Genomic DNA, 22,265 nt, shown 5'->3' on the forward strand with positions numbered 1-22,265 from the left:
AGAAAGTTGTGGTGAAAGAGTACAGCAGGGATCGTCACTACCCACTGCCGGAGCCTCGTGGAGCTTTAGGTGTTTTCGCTCAATAAACACTCACAATGCCTGGTCTGGGAATCAAAACCACGATCCTACAACCACAAGTCCACTGCCCTAACCACTGGGCCATTGCGCCTCCACTATATATGCATATATATGCATACATATATATTTATATATATGCGCACATATACATTTATATATATGCGCACATATACACACAACAGTAAACGACATGGTTTAATAAAAAAGACCAGTAATAGTAAAGTTATATTTCATATTATTGTGACTTCTAATCAATCATAGACAAGAGAACAAATATTACAAGGTAAACATTATTATTGTTGCCATTTTGTCATGGAGCAAGGACAAATCAAGTTAGAATAATCTAGAACTGTTTCTTTAGCATTGTTTTCTTCTTTTTGTATATTTCCTCACCTTCACGATACTCTCTTCCCCCTCTGACCTACGATAAGAAAGCTTGTTTGCACAACATACTGTATTATTGCATAACATTAACACCAACCTTATATTAATTAAACATTGGCATCATTAAAATGAATATTAAAGAAAATAAATTAGGTAAAAAGAAAACAAAAAAATGGTGAATAATAAAATTATTTTTCGACCTTTAAAAAAAAAAATCCCACTGGAATTCCGCAACTTCCTCCTGGAATCTTGGTATGTGTCCCAGATTAATAATTGTGGGAGATATCAATGTGACTGGTTGGTGTTCTGATGCAGAAAAACTGTACCAGTCACACAGTTATGCACAAAGGTGAAGTCAAGCATGCACACACATACTATCACAAAGAGTCAGTCTCTCTCCCTCACTCTCTCTCTCAAACACACACTATCACAAAGCATCACACACACTCAGACACATCATTGCAGAGTTATTCACATACACACATATCATCATAAAGTTCCTCTCACTCACTCACACAATCACAAAGTGGCACAGTCACGCACTCCACTTTCACAGTGATCATCACTTTCTGAGTTCAAATCTTGCTCAGGTCAACTCCGCTGTTCATCCTTTTAGGGTCAATAAAATTAAAGTACCAGTTAACTACTGGGGCCATTGTAATTAACTAGTCTCCTCTCCCAAGGATTATTATTAAAAAGATAGTTAGTTGGCAGAATCATTAGTCTGCCAGGCAAAACGCTTCACACCCATCTTAACATTCAATGGAACCTGGGCAGCTCTCCAACCATGCCAGTATAGAGATCAGACGGTAGAAGATGATGCAGATGTAAACATTGCACAACATCATGGTTACACTGATGTTCTAGTAATCAGTGTAACCATGAGCTAAATATACAATTATCTGGTATAAAGCATAGCATATGTCCATTAGTGCAGACAATGTAAAATAACTTATTATACACTAAAATTATTATTATATGCTGAAGGCTGTGAAACAGTCATAATCCTAACAATGACAAGTATTTAAATAAATATATTCACCATTCATACCTCCAATTTTATAGCTTTAATATATACACACACACACATATAGTTGAAATTTACAGAAAAACAAAAGACGATGACAGGTGTATGGACAACAAGCAGGTGTATTAGTTTCAAGTTTGGTAAAGTGAGAAAGCCCTTTAGGTTTCGAGCCTACGCTCTTAAACAGAAAGGAATATTAAGAAATAAACAGAGAGAGAATGAATATATATATATATATATATATATAATATATATATATATATATATATAGGTGTAGGCATGGTTGTGTGGTAAGAAGCATGCTTCCCACCCACATGGTACAATGTTCAGTCCCACTGCATGGTACCTTGGGCAAGTGTCTATTACTATAGCCTTCGGTTGATCAAAGCCTTGTGAGTGGATTTGGTAGATGTAAACTGAAAGAAGCCACTTGTATGTGTGTGTGTTTGTCCCCACTGCCCACCACCATCACTTGACAACTAGTGTTGGTGTGTTTATGTCCCTGTAACTTAGCAGTTCAGCAAAATAGACAGAATAAGTACCGGCTTACAAAGAAAAAGTCCCGGGGTTGATTTCTTCAACTAAAACCCTTTAAGGCAGTGCTCCAGCATGGCTAGTCAAAGTAACGGAAACAAGTAAAAGAATAAAAGAATATATAGTACATCTTGTATGTTCAGTTGGATGTACAACTGCTCCTGTTGAGTTTGAAGCTCCACAAGATGACCATTGTTTGGTCTGCTTCAAGTATGGAGTCATGTAACTACTATATTTAGTAGTATTTCTAGTTATGACACAAAGAGTAAATTCAGGAGAAATTATGATAAATACAAGTGAACATCCTTTGTTCCCTACACATGTTTCACCATTGTGGTTGTTTGGAACTTTGCATTGAATGTTCCCAGTAAAATTTGATGCTTAACCACAATGGATCGTCGTCATCAGGGAAACATTTTATTGCATTGTTACAGAGGTCAAATGTCTATTGTCTGCCTCTAGATGTGTGTGTGTGTGTGTTGATGTTTGTTTTCGTGTTTATTGATAATAAAAAAATTTTACATTAACCTGAAGAGTTACTATTCTTTTACTTGTTTCAGTCATTTGACTACAGCCATGCTGGAGCACCGCCTTTAGTCGAGCAAATTGACCCCAGGACTTATTCTTTGTAAGCCTAGTACTTATTCTATCGGTCTCTTTTGCCAAACCGCTAAGTTATGGGGATGTAAACACACCAACATTGGTTGTCAAGCGATGGTGGGGGGACAAACAGTCACACAAACACATGCAAACACACACACATACATATATACGACGGGCTTCTTTCAGTTTCCGTCTACCAAATCCACTCACAAGGCTTTGGTCAGCCCAAGGCCATAGTAGTAGTAGACACTTGCCCAAGGTGCCGCACAGTGGGACTATACATCTGTAGAATACAAGATGATTCTTAAACAAGAACATTGTTGACAGTGACTTTGAAGTCTTGGCCAGTTAAGCCATTGTCGGATGATGGCTTAACTGGTCTAAACTTTAAAGTCACTATCAACATTATTCTTGTTTAAGAGTAGACACACACATACACACTACAACTACCTAGTCACTGTATTATGACACCAGGTAACAGAATATTCCACAGACATCTGTACCCTTAACATTATCCAAGGGTAGAATAAGTATGACCAGAAACATCCACATCCACCCACAAATACCTCCTCACTGATTTGGCTTAACCGGCCAAAACTTCAAAGCCACTGTCAACAATATTCTTGGTTAAGAATGCATATAGATACACAAACTGGCCGAGTATTCCACAAATACTTCTATCCTGAACACAATCCCGCAAACATACTAAACAAGTGACAAGGTCAGGCTTACGAATTACAAGTACAACCTATTCAACAAAACATACACACACAATGTTAAAGAAAATACATAGAAACACAGAATTCTACACAAAAAAAATCCGAAGGCACTTACTGTAATGGTGGGCTGTTATGATCCAAAACTTCATTTTCACAAGAGTAACACCAAATTCTCATGGTAGTCAAGTTGATAGTCAGACAGTGATTGTGTTCCTAAATATAAACATATAGACGTCATGTACATATATTAGCATCGAAATTGGTCCAGCCATCAGCATCTTATCTATGAAACTACATGTAAATAACACACCTTCCAACCTACGTAAAGCTTCCCACGTGATACATATACACGTTTGTATTTAAAATGTGAGGAAAAGTACTTGACACGCACATATATCATCATCATCATCATTTAGCGTCTTTGCAGGGGTGGCTGTGCGGTTAGGAAGTTTGCTTCCCAACCATAATTTCAAGTTCAGTCCCACTGCATAGCAACTTGGGCAAATGTCTTCTACTATAGCCCAAGACTGACCACTGCCTTGTGAGTGAATTTGGTAGACATAAACTGAAAGAAGACCAATGTTTGTCTGTGAATGTTTGTGTTTCCTTGTTTTGATATTGTGATAGCTGTAAAATGATTTCCACTGTCATCCAAACAGTGCCATTCGTTTCCAATATTCCGCGGAAACATCAGGTCACGGGGAAATATTACCTTACTTGGAAACAGGTGGTAAGAAAGGCATCAGGCCATAGAAAATCTGTCTCAGTAAAAGCTTCACTTGAGCCATGCAAGCATGAAAAAGTGGATGTGAAAATGATGACAATGACATCAATGCTATGATAACTCAGACTTTAGTAAATATCTTAAGAGTGCAGATATGGCTCCATGTTTAAGAAGTCCGCTTTGTAATCACTTGGCTCTAGGTTCAAACCCCCATACTGGGTACTACTTTTAAGTGTTTAACTGATTATATTGACCCTAAGAACATATTTCAGTAGGTACTAATTCAGAGAGCAGACAACTGATGGTGGTACAGAGGCAGTGATAGCAAGAGACCATTGCTAAATAAACTAAAGGGAAGACAAGTCTCAGTTGTGTTTTAAAAAGAATTATGGCAGCGATACGAAGGTGATAAGAGCAGCTTTAATAAGCTGAACTGGGAAACGAAATTAGAGTAAAATAAATAAATAAAAATACTAATTAGAGCTTGTTTTCTTTCTCTAAACATTGTGTGTGTGTGACTCTGCATTAAAATTACTTTTAAATAAAAGCATACCTATTCCCCACCACACCTTTGCCGCCTCCTCCACCTCCTAGTACACTCAAGTACCATCAACAATGGGTAACGTAATAGTAGTTGTGTTGATGGCAATGACGGTTGCTGTGTAGCCCCTGATTGAGGAGTCCCATGGTATGTAGCTAGTTGACACATTCTTTAGAACCGTTTTCCTAATTTCATTAGGTCTCCCCCGCTTCGCCCCAGTTTAGGACCATTGCTGCACACTTTAGCATGCATCATATAGGATGCAGTATGACAATGTGAACACCTTGCACTTGACCGTCCTGTGAATTCCTGCAAACCTATAGATCACAGTACTGGCTACAGAAGAGGTTTGCAAAACGAGCTGAGAGTGCAGTAATGTGTAAAGAAGTTCCCATCTCTAACTGTGGAAGGAACCTGTGGAAGTGGTCAACCCAGGAAAACGTAGGATGTTGAGTCTCACAGAAGTGATGACAAGTGATTTGAGACTTTTGGCGAGTTGCTGTGCTTTAGAAGACACATCAAGCTAAGTGAAATAGTTGTGGTCAGTGCTAGTGACATTTAAAGGGCACTTGTGTCGGAGGCATGAAAAGGCAGCTGACAAGCAAAAGAAAGAACACAAAAACAAATGTAGTGTGCAAAAAAAGGAAACGGTGACAGTATGGACACATAAAGTGTATGGAGGAAGATAGTTGGGTAAAGAAGTGCTGGGCAATCTGAGTGTAAGGAACCCACAAGAAAGGAAGACCAAGGAAGACATGGGAAGAAATATGAAGACTGGTCTAAAGAAGGCAAGCCTTACAACTGAGATAACAAAAGACAAGTGACAGGATGGTGTCAGGGAGAAGCATGAAAAGAGGGAAGTAAAAATGATGAAATGTGCAATTTGAAGGAGATCTGGTCGAAATTTCTAGCAAGTCAAACAACCATTTGGAACAGTGGTTCTTGACTATTTTTTTTTACATGTGGGCCCTTCTGATTACTATAGCTATTACAATAGCTATACCAATAGCTATTCGGTATTTAAAATCTTGTTTAACAGATGCTTCTTTCAAAATTTCTATTTTGTTTTTCACACATTCACTTGTATAGGTTTGCAACAGCACTCTCTAAGAAGACATGTCTCAGGAGATGGAAACATAAACTATATAAAACATCGACCTTTCAGTGTTTAAACTGGCCATATCTAGCTCAAATATTCCAACTGTTTTACGTTCAAACTGGCATGATTCAGTCCTTTACACCTACTCTACAAAATCATGCTGAAAGCAAATAAGTGCACCATCAAAATTTCAAAGCTACAAGATATGCAGGATTACTTCGAAGCAATATGAAGAAATAAGTATTACATTTGACAGAGTAATCTGAACACTAAAGGGTTAAAGAACCCTAGCTGTTTCTTGCAATAAATACATGTAGAGCCAATTTTTATTTCCATATACCCTTAAAATACTACTGAGGACCCAATTTATGATTTTGCTTACACAGACACCCAAAAACTTTATATGGATCTCAGGGGTCACATGGACCCTGATTGAGGAACCACTGATGCAGAGGTTCCCTTGTTAGCACCAATAGTTGCTATTGTAGTCACACTAGGATTCTCAATTTTTTGAAGGGATAAATGATTGACCCCGATACATCCATGTACAACAAGTAGTAGCAGCAGTAGTTACAGTGACTGTACTAAGATTTCCAATATTGAATTCAAATTTTGGCACAAGGCCAGCACATTTCGGGTAGGGGTTAAGTCGATTACATCAACCCAAATGCTCAACTGGTACTTGTTTTATTGATTCCCTAAAGCAGAGGTTCTCAAACTTTTTGGGCCACTGCCTTCCCCCTCATGGCCACATAATACCCTCAGTGCCCCCCACACCTATTTTTATGTATCAATATTTTACTAATTTATACACACTATGAATCATTTGATATTTAATATATTATTATATAATTTACTCTTTACTTTTTACTTGTTTCAGCCACTTAACAGTGGCCATGCTGGAGCACCACCTTTAGTCGAGCAAATCGATCCCAGGACTTATTCTTTGTAAGCCTAGTACTTATTCTATCGGTCTCTTTTGCTGAACCACTAAGTTATGGGGACATAAACACCCAACATCGGTTGTCAGGCAATGGAGGGGCAACAAACACAGACACACAAACACACATGCGCGCGCACACACACACACACACGACGGGCTTCTTTCGGTTTCTGTCTACCAAATCCACTCACGATGCTTTGTTTGGCCCGAGGCTATAGAAAACACTTGCCCAAGGTGCCATGCAGTGGAACTGAACCCAGAACCATGTGGTTGGTAAGCAAGTTACCGCACAGCCACTCCTGTGCCTATGAAAGGATGAAGTCGACCTCAGCAGAATTTGAACTCGGAACGTAAAGACAGATGAAACACCGCTAAGCATTTTGCCCGACGTGCTAATGTTTCTGCCAGCTCACAATACTATAATAATATTATAATAAATTCATAGCATCCCCCAATTCACTGCCTTCCTTCAAATGCCTCCTTTTTCTCTACTGCTACCTTAGACACCAGCGCCCACCTGGACCGTCTCAATGCCCACTTTGAGAATCTATGCCCTAAAGGATGAAAGGTAAAGTCGACCTCAGAACGTACAGACAGATCAAATACCACCAAGCATTTCGCCCAGCATGCTAACAACTCTGCCAGCTCCCCGCCTTAAAGATTTCCAAAATTAAGAAGAGTTAACAGTCTCTACAAGACTCTCACCACTACCAACACCATTTATATCACACCTCCCTGCACCTATGTTCAAGCAGTGGTGTTGGTGGTAGAAGCAGCAGCAGCATCACCACCAGCAGCAGCAACATTTAGTAGTGACTGTAATTGCTCTAAAATTTCCAACACTATGAAGGGTTAAATGTCTACCCCTATCAGAACCATCATACCTCCCTGCATTCATGTCCTAGCAGTGGTGGTGGTGGTGGTAGAAGTAGCAGCAAAAACATTTAGTAGTGATTATAATTATTCTAAAAATTCCAACATTATGAAGGGTTAAATGTCTCTGCCCCCTTCTAGCACCATCACACCTCCCTGCACCCACGTAGTAGTAGTAGTAGTAATTTGTGGTTGTACTGTAAGATTTCAAATCTTAATGGAAGGAAATACCTGATAATTAACAGATAATATTCAAACTGATCCCCCCACCTCCCCCTTAACATAGAAACATTTGTTACATGCTTTAATGTCCTCAGTTGTTTCATATTAGAGTAAAAAAAAAAAAGAAAGAAATAGAGTAAACAAGCAAAAAACAACAAAACAAACAACAGCAAACAGACACAAGTCTGCAGTCAGTGAATGAGACGAATCAGTTGAAAACATAAATGCTTGCAACAAAACAGGTGTGGCTGTGTGGTAAGAAGTTTGCTTTCCAACCACATGATTTCTGGTTCAGTTCCACTGCATGGCACCTTGGGCAAGTGTTTTCTACCATAGCTCCAAGCTGGTCGAAGCCTTGTGAGTGGATTTAGTTGAAGGAAACTGAAAGAAGCCTGTTGTATATATATATATTTTGTGTATGTTACTGAAAGAAGTCTGTTAAATATATATACAGGCACACCTCACCCTACATTGTTAATTGGTTCCAGGAGACACGACTTAAGTTGAATTAACTTGTCTCTAGGCTAGGCTAGGCCAAATTTACTTGTCTCCAGGCTAAACCAATAATAACCATTCCCAGTTCTGTACTTTATTTATGAATGCATTTTCAATAATACATGTTTAGTAAAAACCATGTGTGCTAAATTCTTGTCCTTATTATGTACAATCATCGATACATTTGTCCAACCCATCCCCAAAAATCATGCAACTGCAACCACTTCTTCACCTTTTGCATGGCGTTTTATCATATCCAGTCCAGTGTTATAGCATGATTCTTAGCAGCTTCACTATGAATTTTCTTAGGATCCATGGGGACAAAAAAAAAGTTACAAATGAATGAGAATAAGAAAGTAGCCGATAAACAGACGTACACAAATCTGAATTCAAAATAATCGCAGGAATCATGAGTGACAATGACAGTGCAATATGAGCTCCAAAAAGACTGATAAGACAACTCAGCTGATTTCAGGATTTCGTTCACTAAGCTACATTACTTTATGGTGTGTATCTTAACATTTACTGTACATATTTTAATATGATTTTATACGCTTTTATTCTTATTTATTGTACAGTAATAGGATTTTATGCGCTTTTAACGGTTTTCTAGTGATTTTACAATTCTAATATTTGTAGTGGACAGATGTAAAGTTGAGTAAAATGGCTTAACTTGATTTTTTTAATTTTCCATATATTATTTTTAAAAACCAACATATAATCAAGAACAACAAATTGAGATGACTTAAGTTGAGGTATACCTGTGTGTATATATATATATATATATATATATATATATATATATATAGTGTGTGTGTGTGCGTGTTACTGACACCCTGCTTTGACATTATATGCTAGTTGTCATTGTCATGCAAACAGTGTTTTTGTTTCCTATCATGGGGAAATATTACTTGTTGCTGGAAGATTAGCAATAGGAAGGGCCTCTGGCCATAGAAAATCTACCGCAATAAAAAATTCCATCCAACCCAAGCAAGCATAGAAAAGTGAATGTTAAAATAATGAGGAGGAAGAGAAGGATGGGTGATACTTGAAACCAACAACCATTTGAGCAAATGCTGCAACTACAGAGAGTTGATTACACTGACCGACAGAGGGTGGTTGATGGAAGTTTATCGGACACCAAACAACCAGCCAAGAAAGCAGAAATTCAAATCTAATCAACACCACTGTTATGGCTTAATTCTTATGTAGCCCAGTCTAACCAGCTGTAAAGAGGCATCAGACAACCAACCAAGAAGACAATAGTTCAGAATAAGACATTCTCGCTACTCTGTGACAGGAGCTAAGACAATTCTTGAACAGCCCAGTCTACCCAACTGTTAACAGGTACCAAATAACTATCTAAGCAGTGAAGAGTTCTGATCCAGTCACTTGTGCTATATTGTGGTGGAGTCCTTAGCGCTGGATATTGCAAATTGATCCACAATAGGAATGAGAGAGAAAGAAAGAGAGAGAGAGTGTCAGACATGACAAATCAATTATGTTGATTGTACGACAAAGGAAAGAAAGATAAAAAGAAACAAAACAATGGATCTTACCACTGCATGATATCCACTATGATCACTGGATGATTCCCCACATCCAATATAGTTGCAGTTGCCAACAAGACACAACCAGAGATTGGGAGGCTGTGCATGACAAGTGTGACATTCTTGTGCCTGAAAGAGAAAGAAAACATAGAAATATGAGTAATGAGAATAATAATAATAATGATTTCAAATTTTGGTACCAAGCCAACAAGTCCAGGGGAGGGGTTAAGTTGATTATATTGACCCCAGTGCTCAAATGGTCCTTTTTTATTGACCCCAAAGGGATGAAAAGCAAAGCCAACCTCAGCAGAATTTGAATACAGAACATAAAGACAAAATGCTGCCAAGCATTTTGCCCAGCATGCTAATGATCCTGCCAGTGCATCACCATGTGCAGGTAACCAAGGTAACCAAAACTGCATGAACAGTACACAGAATATGCACAGGAAGTGAACAGTGAATAAGTTGTTAAAAAAAATCAAAACAGGGGTGGAGGTATCAGGAAGCATGGAAGTTTTAAAGGACATAGAATACTGACAGCTAACAAGTGACAAACTGAGATATACATCAAAGATATATCTTTGATCTTCCTGTGCCTCAAGTCATTTCATATAACAGGAACCCTTTCAGAGGACAGGATGACAGCAGATATGATCATTATTCTTGAATTAATTTTTTTATCAACATATGAAGCATACAAACTGAGCTGTTCAGTGGCTGGTTGGGCATGCAGATAGTAGCTACCAAATGCTGAGAGATCAAGTCTGTCTTTCAGCCTTTGGTACAGGAGAGTGGGGGCAGTTAGTGAAATTACCAAATGAGTCAATTTAATTGGTTATCCTCCTCCATATTTCTTTGTAGTTGGTGTCTATATATCAATGTTCTTGGAAACAGCATGAAAACCATCCACTTATCCATTCTTTCACCTATCCTTGAAGGCTAACAAATTTGAGGATCTTGGAAAATAGGGGGAGGAGCTCATCATCATCACCACCATTTAACATATGTTTTCCATACTGGCATGGTTGGACAGTTCAACAGGAGCCAGCCAACCAGAGAGTTGTATCATGCTCCAATATCTGCTTCGACACAGTTTCTGTGGCTGGATGCCCTTCCAAATGCTAAACACACTACAGTGTGTACCAGATGGTTTTTACTTGGCAGTGGCATCCATGTGGTTATCAGGTAACTCACAAGACAAAAACCCATAAATGGGGTGGGGATGGGGAGTAGCCTTGGGAAAGCTGGCTTTATGCCATGTGTTGAGGGGCTAAGACATGATCGAAGAACAGAAAGCAGTATCTTGCTGCAGCAGAGATGCATGGATGGTGGTGAAGATGTGTCAGGCATACCCTCAATTTACAGGAGGGTGGATATAAAAGAAGTGTAACAGAGGACTGGACTGGGTAAATGAGTAGGTAAGTTCATAAGAGTATGGAAGGAGAGTGACAGATGGACAGAGATGAGGATAGAGGAGGATGCAGTGCGGGGTGAACATGGGTGGTTGTGCGATCAATTGTGAATATCAAATGGAGGAGATATAATAAGTGTTTAATTTAGAATGACTTGTAACTAAACAATAGGTAACAGTTTATCTTTTACTTGTTTCAATCACGCCAGGACACTGACTTGAAAGGCCCAGTCAAACTGACCCCAGTAGCCATATTCCAAAGCCTGGTACCCATTCAATCAGTCTCCTCCACCAAACAAACCTACACCGGCTGTCAAATGGTGGAAGGGGACACATACACACATAAGAGGAAGAGTGAGTCAAGGAGGTAACAGATGTTAGGGAGATAATAAATAATGTGAAGTATGTGGAGGAGTGAGGTGGAAGAGAGATGCCCAGTGCCAGGAATGAAGTTAGAGGAGATAGAAAACACTAGTTTTTTTATTTACATTTTTCTAACCTTTCAGCTTTGAAAATTTGAAAGACCCCGCCCAAAAAAAAAACAATGTGTCACCAAGTCAAAAAGATTGTGAATTGCTCTATGTGGGTAACATCACCTTGAAGGTGTAACACATGAATCTTTTCTAAACCCCACCTTACTGCTTTATAAAAGGACATGGAGGCTTTGGAACACTGTGTCCCTGAGGAGGTGGGGAGAAACAGACAGGGTATTCAAAGCTGACCCAGGACTCAACAGAAAAAAAAAGAAAGAAACCCACAGAAAACATAACAAAAGCCTGAAGATGATGAAGCAGTATATATATTCCATAACTTCATCAAGTTGTTTACTCATTAAGAGACCTCTCACTGAATAAATTATTGATTCAACTTCAGCTATTTACTCACAAAGAGTACATTTAAATAACATCGCCTGGAATAAATAAGTTTGTTTGACAGGTCATTGTTCTATTGTAAAAGCTGTGTCAATGAATAATAGATTTAGGTCATTGCTGCCAACACAGCTAAATGATAGAACTTCAACCAACAAGGGAACTAAGTCACAACATCACAGCTTTTCAAATGAGGATATCTATGTGCACCAGAGACATTTTTAAAATACAACTTGGGGTTTTAGAAAATCCATGCTTGATACCTTGAGTATCCTGTAAAAGATGTTATTTATAATTACATGTGATTAAAAAAAGTAGATATGGCCATGTAGGTAAGAAGCTCTTTTCTCAGTCACATGGGTTCAGGTTCAATCCTACCACATGGTACTTTGGGCAAGTGCCTTTTTTTTGTGTGACACTAGGATGAGCAAGGTCTTATAAACGAATATGGTAGACAGAGATAGCAAGAAGCTACAGTCACAAAATGTCACCATTCGTAGTTTTGCAGCTGGGTTTCAACTGGTGACATTTGTTCACATTGTCTATCAACAAGGAATCAGTTAACTCTGTGTTTTCAGATTCCTCTAGAATACAAAAAAAAAATGTCCCTTACTTGAAAACCAGTTATGGTAAGGGTTGGTGACAGGAAGAACATCTGGCTATAAAAATCCTACCTCTTATTCTATCCCTTTCTTCTCATACTAGCATGAAAACAGACATTAAACAAACACAATAAATAAACAGGTAAGCAAGAATTTATTTATTTTTCCTTAAATTTTTGACTTGAAAGCATCATTTATTTCCTATGTAACTTCTCTATGTGAAACTTACCAGTAATTTCTTCATCTCCAGCTTGTCATCAAGTCAAAACCATTGAAAGACACTGCTGCACATGTATGCATGAACATAATGGAAATAACATTCTTAAATCATCATTATCACCAGACTGAGGACTGGTGAACCAAATGGCTGCACCAGGCTCCAATCTCAATCTGGCAGAGTTTCTACAGCTGGATGCCCTTCCTAACACCAACCACTTCGAGAGTGTAGTGGGTGCTTTTACGTGCCACCGGCATGAAGGCCGGTCAGGCGGTACTGGCAGTCAGGCAAAGCACTTGGAGGCCTCCTCACTAGCTTGTGATGGTATGAGAAATATTGTTTGTTGATACAATGGTTTTTACAGCTAGACTAACGACTTTCCTACTCCCAATTTTTTTTCTTTTTATATTGTGAAGTTATTTAACCCTTTTGATACCAACCACCTGAAACTGCCCAAGGCTCTATGACAAACTTATTGTTTCAAAAAGGTCTAAATTATGATCTTCCTTCAAAATTTTTCGCTAAATTGTTCCAGGCCCCAGTTTAATAATGCGAAAGTTATTTTACTAAATTCTTCATTATTTTAAAAATTAATTGAAACAGTAACAAAAGGGTTAACATTTTAGCAGTCAGATTACTGTCAAGATATATTATTCACATTTTGAATTAGTCATGGCTTATCTGGTAGCTTTGTGATTTCAACGATATGTCTATCTTTAGAATGACATAGTAGGGTAAGCAGGAGAGGTTGGAGCTGGCTGGCTTGAACATAAAACAGGAAGAATATCTGAGCTGGATATAGCTGGTTTAAAAGCTAAAGGGTGAAGAGGGCTATGCCTGTCACTCTTTATCAGGACCTTGGGGAATGGTAGATGGAAGTTCTAATATTCTCAGACTGTGGCAGTGAGACATGGACAATGACCACTGAGGACATGCAAAAGCTTGAAAGGAATAAAGCTAGCAAGCTCTGCTGGATGGGGAATATCAGTGTGCATGTACAAGAGAATGTAAGTGATCTGAGAGAAAAATTGGGTATTTAGGCATCAGGTGTAGTGTGCAAGACAGAAGACTGTGCTGATATAGCCATGTGATGTATATGAATGAAGAGGGTTGCATCAAGAGGTGCTGATCTCTAATTGTGGAAGGAAGATGTGGAAGGGGTACACCTACGAAGATATGGGACAAAGAGGTGAGAAAGGATCTTCAGAAGGTGGGCCTCACGGAGGAGATGACAAGGGACCAAGAGTTCCAGCGGTTTACTGTACTGGAGAAAACACGTCAAGCTAAGTAAAATCGTGACCATCTATACATACAAGCAGGACTCCTACATCCCTCTGGGAGCTGGAACCATGTAAAAGCACCCATGCTAGTGCCGTGTAAATAGTGTCCAGTACACTCTGTAAAGTGGTTAATGTTAGGAAGGGCATCCAGCTGTAGAAACCATGCCAAAGCAAACAAACAGAGCCCAGGCTGATCAGCTCCAGTCAAACTATCCAACCCACACCAGTATGAAGAACAGACGTTAAATGATGATAATGGTAATGATGTACACCTATTTTGCATGCTTACATCAAGGACTCTGTTAAAAGGAAAAGATGATGATGCTCAACCAGGTGAACATATTAAATGAACCCTTAAAAAAACAGCTACAGAGTACTTCCACAGTCCCCATCTAGCAATGCCAGTCAGGAGAGGAGGTCAATGAGAGGGTTAGGGGAGAAAATATTTGGTCAATAGTACCAGACATAGGGACAGAGCTGGGTGCTTCTCAGGAGAACACAATAACATAAAAAGATTTTAAGTGATTAGTAGATCTAACAGTTAACTATCAGCAATTGTATTTAACATTAAAACAAATAATTATTATTATTAATACGGTGAGCTGTTAGAATTGTTAACATGCCAGTCGAAATGCTTAGCAGTATTTAGTCCGTCTTCATGTTCTGAGTGCAAATTCCGCTGGGGTCTAATTTGTCTTTTATCCTTACGGAGTCAATAAAATAAGTACCAGTGAAATGCTGGGGTCAATGTAATCAACTTACTTACTCCTCCGAGGTTGTTGGCCTTGAGCCAAAATTTGAAACTATTATTATTATCATTGTTATTAGTGAGTGAGGGAGCAATGCATGCCATCAAAATAACACTGAGGTAAAATATATGAAGCCCAGAATACCCATCATGACTACCCATCTGATAAGGGTATACCAATTACACGCATCACAACCATATGTGCACGACATGGTGATCTCAAAGCAAAATAAACAGTGCATGACCTTACAGATGGGGCCCAGTTTGAATTTTCGTCAGGTCGAGTGGGCCATCCCGCTCAAAAGGTCCCTGAATAAGGGTTGTTTAAGGATGTTGAACGACACACTTATGTTTCCAGAGGTGAATTATCCAAACCCCAAAGAATTCTTCTCAACACCTGGCTTTGATGCTAATTTCTGCTCGTGATCAGAGATGCACATATCGTCAGCCACCAAGGAATATGCTCAACTGGTTAAGGTCAAGCAACTGACAAGCAAATTTGTGGTGTTGAGCAGAATATTTGTTGTAGCCCATCTTTTACACCAAGACAAAACAATGTACATGATAACACTTCCAATCATTTAAGATCAGTAACCGTGAGAGCCACTGCCTGGTACTACATCAGGGCATTGGAGACCAAGCTGACAGAATAGTAAGCATGCTGGAAAAAACACTTAATAGCAAATTCCAAAGTCAACTTTGCCTTTTATCCTTTCAAGGCTGATCCCAGTACTCAACTGATACAAAATTTCAGGGCTTGTGTCTATTAGTAGAAAGAATTATTAAAGTGGTCAGCTGGTAGAATCAATGGAGTATAGCAGAATATGCTTTGCAGCATTTCTTTCAGCTTCCTACATTTGGAGTTCAAATCTTGCTGAGGTCAACTTCTTTGTTCTTTTGGGGAAATCAATAAAATAAAATACCAGTCATATACTGAGATCAATGTAATAGATTAACCCTCCTACCCTTCAAAATTTCAAGCCTTGTGCCTAAATCAGAAACCATTATTATTTTTATTATTATTTAAGGCAGCGAGCTGGACAAAATGCTTAGCGGTATTTCACCCATCACTATGTTCTGAGTTCAAATTCTGTCAAAGTTCGGGGTCGAATAAAATAGATACCAGTTGAACACTGGGATCAATGTAATCAACTCATCCCCTTCCCTAAAATTGCTGCCCTTGTGGCAAAATTTGAAACCGTTATTATTGTTTCTTTATTGCCCACAAGGAGCTAAACATAGAGGGGACAAACAAGGACAAAGGGATTAAGTCAATTACATCAACCCCAGTGCACAACTGGTACTTATTTAATCGACCCCGAAAGGATGAAAGTCAACGTCGACCTTGGCGGAATTTGAACTCAGAACGTAGTGGCAGACGAAATACTGCTAAGCATTTCGCCTGGCATGCTAACGATTCTGCCAGCTCGCCTTATTATTATTATTATTATAACCGTTATTATTATTATTATTAAGCTGGCAGAATTGTTAGTGCACTGAGCAAGATGCTTGGCAGCATTTTATCTATCCTTACATTCAGAGCTCAAATTCCACCAAAGTCAACTTTGCTTTCATCTTTTCGGTGTCAATGAAATAAGTACCAGTGCATTACTGGAATTGATGTAATCGACTGCCCCTTCCCCAGCAAAATTTCAGGCCTTGTGCTTATAATAGAAATTATTACTATTATTATTATCATCATTGCAAGTTAATAGAATCATTAGCATGCAGACAAAGTGCTTGGTAGCATTTCGTTCATCTGTCTTTGTGTTCTGAGTTCAAATTCTACCAAGGTTCACTTTGCCTTTCATCCTTTTGGTGGGGGTCAATAAATTAAGCATCAGTTAAGTACCGAAGACAATGTAATCAACTAATCCCCGCCCACTCACCTGAAATTCCTTGTCTTGTGCCAAAATTTGAATACAACATTATTATTATTATTATCATTAAGGCAGCCAGCTGGCAGAATTGTTAGCACGCCAGGCAAAATGCTTAGCAGTATTTCGCCCATCACTCTGTTCTGAGTTCAAATTCCACCAAGGTCAACTTTACCTTTCATCCTTTCTGAGTCGATAAATTAAGTACCTGTTGCATACTGGGATCGATCTAATTGACTGGCCCCCTCCCCCAAAATTTTGAGCTTGTGCCTAGAGTAGAAAAGATTATTATTATTATCATCATCATCATTATTATCACCATCATTATCATCATCATCATTATTATTATTATTACTACTACAACCATATGTTATTATGCAATTTGGTATATATTAGTATATATTGATTCATTTTTAATTGTGTTTTGTTGTTCCTGCACTTTTAATGTTGGAATTTAGGTCTAGGTTACATGGAGAATACATTGAACTAATTGAATTATTAATAATTAGGCTAGACTGAAGTATTATTGTGTTTGTTCAGTCAGAGAAGGCGAGACAGTCAAGTTTTGACAGGTTAGTGACATTGCTCTGATTCATATGCAGTTTGAACATTTGGAGAGAGTACCTGAGCAAGGGGGACAATTCCATAGGATGAAATAACTGACGGTGGAGAAACTATTTTTTTTTCTTTAGTAGTTTCAGGTCAAGAGCTGTGGTCATGCTGGAGCACAGATGTTGGAAATAAGTTGATATTGGTTTCAAATTTTGACATAGGGTCAGCAACTTCAGTTGATTACATCAACCCCAGTACGCAACTAGAAGATACTTGCCCAAGGTGCCACACAGTGGGACTGAACCCAGAATGATGTGACTGGGAAGCAAGCTTCATGATTAATTAAGAAGAGGGGGACAGTGACCTTGATTTTTGCAGCCCCTACCAGATTATTTGTTTGACCATCTGTAGAGGAAATATAGACAAGTGAAGCAACTCCAGAGGAAGTTCTAGAGGAAGAAGGATTGGTAAAAATATTTAAGTATTTAGTCTGCAATATGATATCCGTTTCATAAATGTCATAAAATTCAAATAACCAAGAAAAAAACGCAAGTTCAAATTCTGCTGAGGTCAACTTTGCCTTTCATCTTTTCGGTGTCAATGAAATAAGTACCAGATGAGCACTATGGTCAGTGTAATTGACTTAGCCCCACTCTTTGAAATTGCAAGCCTTGTGCCAAAATTTGAAACCAATATGGACATGTTTCTAATGGCTGTGCCCAAGCATGGCCACAGCTCAAGCTGAAGCTGGTAAAGAAAAAGAAAAGTAAAAGAATGAAATCATTAAAATAAAATCAATAATTGAAGTAATTGTTGGGAGTGAAATCAAACTGACTAAATCCAGGGATTCTGTAGGTTATGAGAGACTACATATGAATATCTAGAATGTTCCTCTTGACAGTGTAGGTTGAGGCAGGACTAGCATTTGCCTAGGCAGCAAGTCACCCACCTCCATGCCAGAAACACTGTCCAAGAGTAAGGTCACATCTGATACAGCTTGGGGGTGGGGGGGTGGCAGTCAGGTCATCAGAGGAAGTGCCATCAGACCACAAGCAGTCACAGTAATATTGTAAGGTGTCTCATCTGACATTGTAACAATGCCATCAGCTCATTGCTCTGGAATGGAACTTTATCTATTGGGCCCCAAAAGGATCAAAGGAAAAGTTGATTCCGGCAACATTTGGTACGCAGATTATTCTGTCAAATGTAATTTTTTTTTTTATTCACTTTGTTTTGAATTAATCATGCATTATCTCATAGCTTTGAGATTTCAATGATGTGATTGTTGATTTATACAATGACATATTAGGATAGGTGTGAGAGGCCAGAGTTTGAACATAAAACAATATTTTGGTCCGGTGTAGCTGGTTTAAACACTAAAGGGTTAAACTCAAACCACAGAGAACAGGAATAAGCGCAACAAGGTCAACACTGTTATGTCCAACAGCTCCTTGCTTGAACCAATTAAAATAGAAAGAAATAAAAAGGAATTTCTCCATATTTTCAATTCAACAGTAAATAAAATTAATAGTATTAGACATTATAAAAACCAATTTATGATAGACACAAAAAAAAGCAACTCATAGTTATCTCCCTGTTTTGAAATTTATGACAGTGGAAGAAAAGCAGTATCCATAACATATTTTGTGGTACCTCAGAGACTGAAAGGCAATGGATTAAGCCAACATCATCATTTAACATCTGTTTTCCAGGTTGGATGGTTTGTCTGAAAACTGGTAAGCCAGAGAGCTGCACCAGGTTCCAATCTGATTGGCAAGATTGCTATAGCTGGATGCCCTTCCTAATGCCAACCAATCCGAGACTCTGGTGGGTGTTCTTTACGTGCCACCAGCATGGGTGCCATTGACTTGACAGGTCTACACAAGCACGGTCTCCGTCACCTGTCACTGCCTCCATGAGGCCCAACGCTTGAACGGTGATTTTTACGTACCAGTCAGACAGCACATTTGATTTGCAACAGAAAGAAATGGTGCATCAAAACACTGAGTTTATTCTAAGTGTGTGTAGTGTTTTCTGCTATGCATATGTAGTGTTTTCTCGTGTGTGTCTTGTATGTGGTGCATGTTTTCTCCTATGTAAGTAGTGTCTTCGATATGCATGTTTTCTATAAGTATGTGTGAGTGAGTGAGTGAGTGAGTGAGTGAGTGAGTGAGAGAGAGAGAGAGTGAGTGAGAGAGAGAGAGTGAGTGAGAGAGAGTGAGAGAGAGAGTGAGTGAGAGAGAGAGTGAGTGAGAGTGAGTGAGAGAGAGAGAGAGTGAGTGAGTGAGAGTTAGCTTTCTCCAGTGTATAAGCTGTGTACTTTCTCCAGTGTTAAGAACTGGGTATTTTCTCATGTGTGGCTTGGCATTTTCTCCCTATCTGCAAGAACCATCATCAACAAGATTTTAGTTCAACATTCATCTTTGGTGGGAGGGAGAGTTACCATGGTAAATTAGTGGTGGTATTTGCATGAATAAACCCACAACCCCATACTGATTATGCAATGTAAACAAAAGGTGCACAAAAGATGCAGTGAGATGCAAAGCAGGCTGAAAGAGAAGAAGGTGCACATAAGCAACAGATATACAGAAGTAATTAGAAAAAGAGTATCACTGAAATGTAATATTGTAACTGATTGTACTTAGAAGGGGTTGACAGGGTCTGTTACCTAGGCAACAGATTCAGCAGTGGGAGTGAGTGTTGTAAAAATAGAGTGATTAAAATTATAACAATGAATAGGAGCAGACATGGCTGGGTGGTAAGAAGCTTGCTTCCCAACCACATGGTTCCAGGTGGATTTGGTAGATGGAAACTGAAAAGAAGTTCACTATGTGTGTGTGCATCTTTGTGTCTGTATGTCCCCCACCACTTGACAACTGTTGTTGGTGTGCTTACATTCCTGTAACTTAGCAGTTCAGAAAAAGAAACTAATAGAATAAATACCAGACTTTAAAAAATTTTTTTTAAAGGTACTGGGTTTAATTCATTTGACTAAAAGGTTTTCAAGGTGGTGCCCCAGCATGGCCAGTTAAATGACTGAAACAAGTAACAGATATAAAAAAATAAAGATTTACATAGGAACCAGAGGTACAAGGGGGAACTATTACCTATGCTGGCAATAAAAGGTTTCCATCTTCAAGTGAAGAATGATTACAATATCACACTTTGCTTGTAGGCAAAGTGTAGGATTACATGGTGGTGAGATATGGATGTTGAATGCAGAGGATGTGCAAAAGATGAAAAAAGAGAAAAGGAAAAAAAAAAGGCAACACCGATTCGTGAGGGATTAGAATATAGATCGACAAATATGAATAGTACAAAATATTCAATGTGTGTCTCTCATCTGTGAGAACTCAGAACTGGTTAAAGAGTATATTAGTGATATGACAGTGTTAATAATAATCCTTTCTACTACAGGCACACCATCATCATCATTGTCATTTAACGTCCTCCTTCCATTCTGGAATGGGTTGAATGGTTTCACCAAAACTGGCCAAGCAGAAAACTGCATCAGAATTCTATGTCTGTTTTGGCACGGTTTGTATAGCTGGATGCCTTTCCTAACACCAATCACCAACAGAGTGGACTGAGTGCATTTTATGTGGCACCAACACAGCTGCATGCCTAACACCAACCACTTTACAAGGTGGACTGGATGTTTTTTTGTTTTTTTTTACATGGCAACAGTATTGGTAGGATCACTGAGTAACTCACAAGCAAAAGATCCTTTGAGAGGGGTGGAGCATTGAAAGAAGCGGCCTTGAGTCAATGGGAATGAATATGTAGAACTGCATAAAAAATACACAGCCTTCCAACAGTCATATAAACACAAGCAACAGGAGTAGCTGTGTAATAAGTAGCTTGCTTACCAACCACATGGTTCCGGGTTCAGTCCCACTGCGTAGCACCTTGGGCAAGTGTCTTCTATTATAGCCTCGGGCCGACCAAAGCCTTGTGAGTGGATTTGGTAGACAGAACCTGAAAGAAGCCTGTCGTATATATGTATGTGTGTGTTTGTCCCCTCAACATCGCTTGACAACCCATTTCTTTATTACTCACAAGGGGCTAAACACAGAGAGGACAAACAAGGACAGACAAATGGATTAAGTCGATTACATCGACCCCAGTGCGTAACTGGTACTTAATTTATCGACCCCGAAAGAATGAAAGGCAAAGTTGACCTCGGCGGAATTTGAACTCAGAACGTAGTGGCAGACGAAATACCGCTAAGCATTTCACCCGGCATACTAACATTTCTACCAGCTCACCGCTTGACAACCGGTGCTGGTGTGTTTCCATCCCCATAACTTAGCGGTTCGGCAAAAGAGACCAATAGAATAAGTACTAGGCTTACAAAGAATAAGTCCTGGGGTTGATTTGCTCGACTAAAAGTGGTGCTCTAGCATGGCCACAGTCAAATGACTGAAACAAGAGAGTAAATAGAGAGAGTTAATGCATTCTGTGTAGCAGAGCATTGTGGGTTACTTCTGGGGCATGTTATTCCAATCCAACACCTGAAAGTTGAGGAAGGTGTTTAGTCAATTACATCGAACCTCAGTGTATGACTGGTACATTATTTTATCAACCTTGAAAGGGTGAAAGGCAAAACTGATGAGTAATGTCAGACAAGGAAAACTGTGCTTGCATGGATGTGATGTTCATGAAGGATGCAAATTGGGTGAAGAATTATTGCATGATCCAACTTGACTTTAAAAAAAAAAAAAAAAAAAAAAGAAACTGGTTCCAAAGACAGACAGCAGTCAAAATAAATACTAACATCATGTTTCTTGCATATTTCCCACGACTGGTTTTCGCTGATCACATGAACATGTGGACAATTGGATGACTGGCGCATTATAGCTGGCTTCGCTTGGACACACTGCAAGAAAAAAAAAAAACGAATAAAAATTAGCAAGC

The 22,265-nt window shown here is 38.9% G+C and overlaps 1 protein-coding gene across 2 annotated transcripts in view; it reads right to left on the reverse strand.

The window, feature by feature from the left end:
• LOC115225793 (ubiquitin carboxyl-terminal hydrolase 20) overlaps nt 1-22,265 on the reverse strand; it is an 86,264-nt gene that overhangs the window by 49,061 nt on the left and 14,938 nt on the right. For both annotated transcript variants that reach the window (XM_029796750.2, XM_029796751.2), the window contains exons 3-5: nt 22,126-22,227; nt 9,802-9,921; nt 3,461-3,558 (exon numbers count right to left, since the gene is read on the reverse strand). In XM_029796750.2, coding sequence (XP_029652610.1) covers nt 3,461-3,558; nt 9,802-9,921; nt 22,126-22,203 — 296 coding nt within the window. In that variant the 5' untranslated portion in view covers nt 22,204-22,227. The remainder of the gene's footprint in view (nt 1-3,460; nt 3,559-9,801; nt 9,922-22,125; nt 22,228-22,265) is intronic.

Source organism: Octopus sinensis, linkage group LG28 (genome assembly GCF_006345805.1).
Source record: "Octopus sinensis linkage group LG28, ASM634580v1, whole genome shotgun sequence".
Classification (NCBI taxonomy): Eukaryota; Metazoa; Mollusca; class Cephalopoda; order Octopoda; family Octopodidae; genus Octopus; species Octopus sinensis.